The sequence below is a fragment of the Eptatretus burgeri genome, chromosome 12 (genome assembly GCF_056783735.1).
Source record: "Eptatretus burgeri isolate ZD-2024b chromosome 12, Ebu_testis_v1, whole genome shotgun sequence".
NCBI lineage: Eukaryota > Metazoa > Chordata > Myxini > Myxiniformes > Myxinidae > Eptatretus > Eptatretus burgeri.
The window spans coordinates 48,194,571-48,203,413 of NC_140972.1; the positions used below are offsets into that span (position 1 = coordinate 48,194,571).

Below are 8,843 nucleotides of genomic sequence, written 5' to 3' on the forward strand. Positions count from 1 at the left end.
GTTGTGGGTGCAAAGCTACTGGCGTGGTTTGTTCCGGGTGCAAAGCTACTGGCGTGGTTTGTTGGGGGTGCAAAGCTACTGGCGTGGCTTGTTGGGGGTGGAAAGGTACTGGCGTGGTTTGTTGGGGTTGCAAAGCTACTGGCGTGGTTTGTTGGGGATGCAAAGCTACTGGCGTGGTTTGTTGGGGGTGGAAAGGTACTGGCGTGGTTTGTTGGGGTTGCAAAGCTACTGGCGTGGTTTGTTAGGAGTGCAAAGCTATTGGCGTGGTTTGTTGGGGGTGGAAAGGTACTGGCGTGGTTTGTTGGCGGTGGAGATTTTGAAGGCAAAATGTGTGATTCTGGGCAATTTCTGACCCATAACTTTTTAGGTTATATGAACGTTAATACCAGTTATACACTCATACCTGTATGTTTCTGAACCATAACTTTTTCAGTTATATCATTCTTGGATATATGAACAGATAAAAATGACACCAGTGGAGTTGGAAAGTAAGGACACCGACATGAATAGACTGAATGAACACTGAAGAGATAACACTATGATTCATGATGATGGATTTGTTACATCGTATGATGACATGATTTAGCATCAGCACAAAATTAAATGATAATAGATTAGATAATGGACATATAGCATGCTGTATTAATATGAGCAAAAATACTGATATTGTCAGAAGGGTTTGATTGATTCTTCAGTACAAAATGAATTGATTAATTAAAAGTTGAACCAAAAATGGACAGAAGTAAAAGGACAGACTTACCGAGATCAAACCACCATGGTCTGGCAGCAAAGAGGAAATTACTGAAATATGAACAATCGGATTGTATATGGACAAAGATTACTTATTTGCTAGAGGTGTTGACTTAGCAATATGGAAACTGAGTGGGGAGTAGTAAGTTTCAATGGAATTCTCCCAGAACTGCAGGAAAGAGAAATTTTTTTATCAAACTGTCCACATATCCGATAAGAAGTACAAACACACTGCTAAGGCTTTGAGCTCAGGCTTCACAGAAACTGAGAATTCAATATGTTTTTGTCAAACGGTCAACTATCCATTCTCAATGACATATAATTCAGAGGACGGTCTAAGAGGTGACTCTTTTTTTTCGTGAGTGATCAATGATTGAATGTGTGGATATGCCCAGGAGGATATTACTCCACATTGACATCAACATCAAAGCTCCTAGACAATCTTGTGACATGGAATTCCTGAAGTGATGTTTTATGAAACTCTGCTCACATGCTTCCTGTGAAACTGGTAGTGTCGACAAGAACTTGCAGCATGTATACACTGTGTGATCGGTGCTCGTATGGCGAGAATATCACACTCACCTCTAAGCCATCTAGCCTGGGTTTGAATCCCGACCCAACTAGAAACTGTCATCCTAGTGTTTCACATGTAAGTGCCATCCCTCGGATCCAACATTAGTTGGTGGACGTGGACGTAAAAGATACCATGGTGTCCTTCGCGAAGAGTAGGCGAGCTATCGCTGGCACCATGAACAAATTACAAATTCCTGCCCTGTCTCCTGAGTCAGAGTGGTGATCCGATTGGGGTTGGAGCCTAATAAGCATGTTGGCGGCATCAACGCTCTTCGACAACATGCTTCACAACGGATGTGCCGTAATAAAGTCCCTAATGTGCCACGGTACTTTCGTAATTCTAGGAAAATAAAGAACATCATTGTGTTCATTAATGTAAGCTATTGTTGTGTTCTCACTTATCAAGAACAACGAGAGGTCATGTCGAAAGAGTATGGATCAGGAAGTTCTTGAAGCTCGTTCCTGCATTGGGTCGAACGTTAGTGCTCAAGACATCCGCAAGTTGCTCACGAGGGCCAAATGAAAGTTCAAGCGTTCCAATTAGAAGGGCACTCGGCAGAGCGCATGCCTCCACCAGGGTGACCAGTTTATGTTTTGTGTCCCACTGATAGGTCAGATCTGCATCAGGACCTGAACCAAAATCGAATCGGATTGTTGTTGTCACCGAACCAACTCATCCACCTAGTTTTATCATAAGTCGTCCACAACTTTTTGAGATATCATATTAAATATCGTGTTTAGCCCCATCTCTCAATGGTGAAGAATCATATAAAAAAATTTGTATCCGAATCTGGATCTTCACCAAAATCTAATCAAGACCTCGTCATACACCCAATGTGTCGACCAAGTTTCGTCCGAATCCATCCATCACTTTTTTAAATATCGTGATATATATATATATATATATATATATATATATATATATATATATATATATATATATTGTTACTGGGCCGTGAGCTGACCGCTCTGACAGAGCCGCGAGCCGGCTCGGCCCGACCGATCGCCCGGATAAGTCTGAAGCCGACGGGTCCTTGTGCAAGAACTGTGAAGGGCCAATGTTTCTACCACGTGCTACAGGGTTATTTGCCAATTCTTCAAAATACCTGGAGAGCACGCGGCGATCCACTGAGCCTCCACACCCTCGACGGAACTCGTACGAAACGAGCTGCTTAAGCGAGCCTGTCCCATGCGCGATTCCGAGCGGCTTAATCGCCGAGAACGGTCGGTCCGAATGTCCCCTTACGGTGGCCCAACGGCTTTCTAACTCCCAAAACACGTCATGCTCAGTCAATGAAAGAAATGGACGCGACGAGCTGAAAACATTTAACAATTGGGGTTTATTTATACAGTAATCGGGGAACTGGGGAAGCACGCAAGAGGCAGGGTTAAACCGACTATACGAAATGTAATGCAAATAAATACAGCACAGGCACTTATCAGTTCTCTACTAGTTAGATGGGCTCTATCTTGGCAAATGGCAATTATCATCCATCTCTGTAATACAAACAGAAGACAACTCTAAAATGAATGATTTAAATTTTAAAGCATGACACAAATCACAAAAAGAGAGCTTCACCTTAAGCTGAGCCATTTGAAGTCCAGAGATGGGTGAGGGGATGACCACACACTGATAATTCACAGGGAGAATTGCATGGAAGAGGAGGAGAAGGTAGGATAAAGAATATGGGTGTCTCCAGAATCTGAATAGTGATTGGTTAGTTTTTCGGTTCAATGTTCGTTCCTCCATCCCAACATCATGACCTTGTGATCTATTAGCCAAGTAATTGATTCAAACTGAGTGGAGAGGATACTTTGATCACGCAGATTCACCTGCATATATGTATATACTCAACCATTATTCCACCCATTATGATAACCAATTAATCACAGTTTTTCTCCATTGTTTATACTCACTGGAACTGGTGCTTTGACCCCAATGAGCAAACCTTTGAGTTCATGTGCAAAAAGAAAGACAATTTCTTAAAAACTTTCGGCACAATCTTCATGAAGGAAATCTCTTGTGTTTACCTGGAAAACGCTGCCATGCAAAATGTTAAACTTCAGTTATCTATTGGAAACACACACACACACACACACACAACCCTCAGAGGTCAAACTCGAGTTGATTTAATGATTCAATTAGCAAACAGAGCTTTAGCACAAATAAAAGGACTACAGGTGAGCTCTCCTGTGTTAGAGTAGAGGTTTGTGCAGGTGAGTGCGGGATAGGACTTTGAGAGAGTACCCTTTGTGGTTATTACCTCTCACTGGAGGAGAGGGTATTTATTGCATTTCGGTCCGTTTGTTTATCTGTTTGTCCGCACAGAACTTTATAATGTTTTTCTCCATAACCGCTTGTCGGATTGAAACAAAATTTTCACCAATGGTACGACTACTCATGTAGAATGGTTTATTAATAATTATGACGTCATAGGTCACGTGGTGTGGCAGCCATGTTGGAAAACCGGAAAAAAAACTTTGGACCTCTATCTCTGAAACCGCACCAAGGAAAAACATTGAAAGTTGGCACATAGCAAGTAATCCTCATGGGGGAATGTGTGATTTCTATGACGTCATAGGTGCCTTCGTTATGACATCAAAATTGCAAATGTCGAAAGCTACATCTGATCAGCATGAAAAATTTTCACGTTATCTCGGGATAAAATGGTCCACAGAAAATAAGTTGATTACGTCATCAGTAGGGCAATTTTTTTGCAACTTTTGTAACTTTTTTCATGGCATTCCCATGTTGCGAAATGCAAAGATATCGTTTTCTTTTTGCCTGAGGATGCAGTGGGAGGGAGTTATAAGCACAACTTCTTTTGCAACTTTTCCTCGTTAGTGCAACTTTGCAACTTTTCCATTATCAGCACAACTTTTGGCATTAATCACACTTTACTTGCTAAATCTGCTAAATGCTCGGCCATGTGGCGTCGTGCCTGCATGAAGTGGTGATAAAAAGAACATTTTGCTGGAGTATCACCTATGCATTGAAAGAACTGGCTTCCTGTCATGTGTTGCTGTGTTGTTCGTTTTAGTGAAGGCCACATCTAGAATATTGTATACAGTTCTGGTCACCACAGTTCCGGAAGGACATGTATGCCATAGAGAGGGTTCAGCGCAGGGCTACTAGATGGATTCTGGGCCTAACAAGACTCAGCTATGAGGAGCGGCTGAAGGAGACGGGGCTTTATACACTAGAAAGGAGGCGGTTACGAGGAGATATGAAAGAGATGTTTAAGATAATGAAAGGTATAGATGAAATAAGTGCAGATGAATTATTCAACAGAGTAGACAGTGATAGGACCAGGGGCCATAGCCTGAGAGGAAAGAAGAGGAGAGTTAAGACGGTAGTAAGGCAGGGGTCTTTCACTCAGAGAGTAGTTAATGCATGGAATGGTCTCCCTGGAAAGGTAGTGGCAGCAGAAAAAGGACATAAGTTTAAATTAGAATTAGATAGGTACCTGGAAGTTATGGAGAGAGAGGGATATTGGGATGTTGATCAGACTTTTAGGTAGTTTGAGTATTGATGGGTGATTGTGTATGTAGTGCTGTTGTGAGGGTATTTTTAAGGGGGGTTGTGTGGTTGATGTTGTGCGTTTTTAACAAAGCCCATGCCTGCTCCCCGAGGGGAAGAAAAGGAAAAAACAAAGAATTACAAAAAAAACCAAAAAAACAAACAAACAAAAAAAACTACAAAAAAAACCCAATAACTATTTCATTAATTAAGAAGTTTTTTGGCATTTTCTTCCTTGAATCTCGTGTAGATGGGTTGGTGTATTGTTCACGCAGGCATGATGGGCTGAAAGGCCTCCACCTGTGTAGGATTTTCTTGTTCCTTGTTCGCTATCAAGTTGTCATATCTTACCTCCTTTTACTTAAATATCGAGTTTAATCTCTATTATAAGGACGTCAGCTTTACTTGCCAATTATGCCCAAGGAAGCTGCTTCTTCTATTGCAAAAGTACGAGCCCATGCAGCAGAATTTCCAACTGAGTTCACAGTAACTTCTGGGAACAGTTTGTTCTGCAAGCTATGTTCTACAGTCGGTTGCCACGAACGAAGGTCCAGTGGTCTGAAACATTGCGACAGTACAAAACACACGGGAGCCAAGGATGCTGAAAATGAACCTCGACAGACATTGCTGCAAGCTGAGAAAGTGAGCAAGGGATAAGAATTTGTTGATCTGGTAGTTACGAGCTTTCTCTCAGCAGATATACCTCTTTACAAACTCAATAATCCGGAGGAGAAGTTACTATTTCAATTAATGGGCTGCAATGCATCTTTAGAGTCTTCTTGCTGATCACGAGTGTCATCAACGGCAGAGAAAGAAACATTGCAGATCCAGAACTTGCTCAAGGGGAAGAACATATTGTTACGAATTTGGGAATTCGATTGCACACAACATTCAGGTTCCTTTAGTCAGTTATGTCGATAAGTGCTTGTTCCCTAGATAGTTCACCTTCCATTGTTTAATGGCAGAAATCGATTAAGTGCGCTGCGAGATTCAATTTAATAGTTCAGAAGCGATCATAACACAATGGAGATGCCCCTCCCCCTCTTCTGCGAAGAGGAAGAAGAGCCCTCCCGTCCCATGATTCATGACGTCAACAACTCCCTCCCACCCGTGGTTGAGCGGGGGATAGAGCACGAGGGCATGAGTCACGCCGGGAGTGGGGGAGGGGGCCGATAAGAATAAAGAAGAGATCCTCTGCTTTGTTCGGGGGGGCATTTTGACCTTCGGGTTCTGCTTGGCTTGGGTTAGGGAGGAGGCTTTTTGAAGGCTTTCTGCTTTGGCTTGGCTTTTAGTAAGTTTTTGCTTCGGCTTGGCTTTTTGCAAGCCTTTGGGTTCTGCTCGGCGAGGGTTGAGACTTTTGGTTCAGTGAGCTTTGTTTCTGCTTGGCGAGGTGGAGGCTTTTTGGGGAGCTTTTTGCTTCGGCTTGGCTTTTCAGCAGACCTTCAGGTTCTGCTCGGCTCAGAGTTCTTGGTTCGTCGAAGAGAGAGGCTTTGTTCATCGGAAGAGAGTTGAGCTGCTTGCTCGGCTCGGAGTTCTTGGTTCGTGTTGTGAGAGGCTTTGTTCATCGGAAGAGAGTTGAGCTGGTTGTTCGGCTGGCTCTTCTTGGTTCGTGGAGCTCTTTGTTCTCCGCTTGGTTCCCGGCTTGGTGCGACTCATCAGCTTCATCTTGGAGGTAGTTCTTCGAGATAGCGATGCATCGACGGGAAGGATCGGCACCTCGTCTCACCAGCACGTGTTTGGAAGCGCGAGAGGATTCGCTGGAGCTCGGGAAGGATCGCGGCTCACGGCGATTGGATCCAGCTCGCTCTCACTGGAGCCCGGGTCCGAACTGCTTGAAGACCACATGAGGTGGAGAGGTTCGAGATAGGTTCTGGGTTTCAGCTCATCTGTCCCTCCGAGCTGGAGTCCGTTATTAAAGGCATCAGCCACCATTTCTTGAGTGTGTGTGTGTCCGTGGGCCGTCTAATAAGTAGGAAACTGTTAAGTGCTTTGTGTGCTGTAAATGATTGTATTGCATTTCGTATAGTCGGTATAGTTCTGCTCTTACGTGCTTCCCTAGCTCCCCATTATTATTAATAAATACCCCAATTGTTAAATGTTTTCAGCTCGTCGCGTTGATTCTTTCATTGACTGAGCATTTCGTGTGTTGGGAGTTAGCCGTTGGTTTGCCGTAAAAGGGGGACATTTGGACCGACGGTTCTCGTCAATTAAGCCACTCGGAATCGCGCACGGGACAGGCTCGCTTAAGCGGCCTGTTCCGTACGAGTTCCGTTGAGGGTGAAATACCCCGGTAGTTGGATCACGTGGGTATTGAGGTAAATTGAAGATTGGCAATCGACCATACCCCACGTGGTCTGCCCATTGGCGTATTTCGGTTCTTGCACAAGGACCCGTCAGCCTCGGAGGTATCCGGGCTGCGATCTATATTCTGGGCGATCGGGCGGGCCGACTCGACTTGTGGCTCCGTCAGAGCGGTCGGCTCGCAGCTGATGCACGGGACCGTAACAATATTTATGGTCATCGATGAAACAGGTGGCAGGCGCAAGGTACATGAACACTCTCGTGGGCAATGTCATATCACCAGAAAAGACTTTCCTGTTGCACTGCAAGCAGCTTCCAGCCTCAGTAAGCTCACAGGCAATAATACAGGCAGTGGATGATGCCATCAAAACACGACATTCTGATGGGGCGAATTTTGTTCTACCCTTGAGCGACGCTGTGCAACATGACTGCTGATGGACACCTCCTCAAGCAAATCTACCCACCACTATTCAATGTCACGTGTACTGCGCGTCCACTTTATAACTATGCCACGAAGGTTCAAGCCCACTTCTCTGACATTGATAATCTGATCGCCAGATCGTGAAGAACGAAGACAGTCAGGAGGAGTGGAAATATACACATATACATATATATATATATATATATATATACATACATATATATATATACATATATATATATATACATATACATATATATATATATATATATATATACATATACATATATATATATACATATACATATATATATATATATATATATATATATATATATATATATATATATATATATATATATATATATATATATATATATATATATATTGCTAAGGAATCAGCGGTGGCGGGATTCACACCTGACTCTTGACCCTAGTGTTAAGGATTCGGACGTCACTTAACAGCACCGCCGTCTCCGGGGTTATAACGCCGGCTGGGTCGGCACAATTCTCAGGTTACGCACCTCAGACCACGATACCAAAATACACCTGTGCCTTGCCAGCTGGGGAAATAGACCACGGCTACAGACTGGTTTTGTCAGAGACCGAGCAAATTCTGCCAGTCTGTAACCATTTTGGTTTTATATCCAAATCGAGCGAATTGTTTCTCAGCACGGCACAAATAATTCAAGGCGGCAAATCTCGTATAACTCAGCCAGATTTATTGGGGACACATTGTGGAACACAACACAAGCAAATCATTCACGACAATGTTATAATTAATCGATAACCCGTTCTTAACTAAGGAGCTACGGATTACGAGTTTCGAAGGGAACCCTAGCGAGATAAACCTTAAACATCATGCAGGCAAGACACGGACAACATGCAGACAAAACATGCAGACAAGACACAGAGTACTTGGTGATGCCTCATGGACGAGAGGAAAAGTGTCAAAAGCACAAATGCGGCTCGTGACAAGCCAATGTCATGGATTCGAGCACCCGGCTCAAGCACGCCGCGTGGCAAGATGGCGGCGGCGTCCTTTTTCTTCTCCCAGCACCGCCCGCGCACGCAGCCTCTGCGCATCCAGACTCTGCGAGGTCAACGGCCCAAGACGAAAGATCTATGGTATGCTCCAGCTGCCTTTTCACAAGGTCCAGCATACAAGTCCAGGCCTGGCCTGTTCACCAGGTTAGGCCAAATCGGGGTGTTGGGCTCCGCAGATGGATCGATGGGACCACAAGACGTGTTGAGACATGTCGGGCCGTGCCGTGAGTA

At 44.0% G+C, this 8,843-nt stretch overlaps 1 protein-coding gene across 2 annotated transcripts in view; it reads right to left on the reverse strand.

The window, feature by feature from the left end:
* Positions 1 to 3,047, reverse strand: part of HGD (homogentisate 1,2-dioxygenase) — an 84,497-nt gene extending 81,450 nt beyond the window's left edge. For both annotated transcript variants that reach the window (XM_085850424.1, XM_085850425.1), the window contains exon 1: positions 2,903 to 3,047. In XM_085850424.1, coding sequence (XP_085706550.1) covers positions 2,903 to 2,917 — 15 coding nt within the window. In that variant the 5' untranslated portion in view covers positions 2,918 to 3,047. The remainder of the gene's footprint in view (positions 1 to 2,902) is intronic.
* Between the last annotated feature and the right edge of the window lie 5,796 nt (positions 3,048 to 8,843).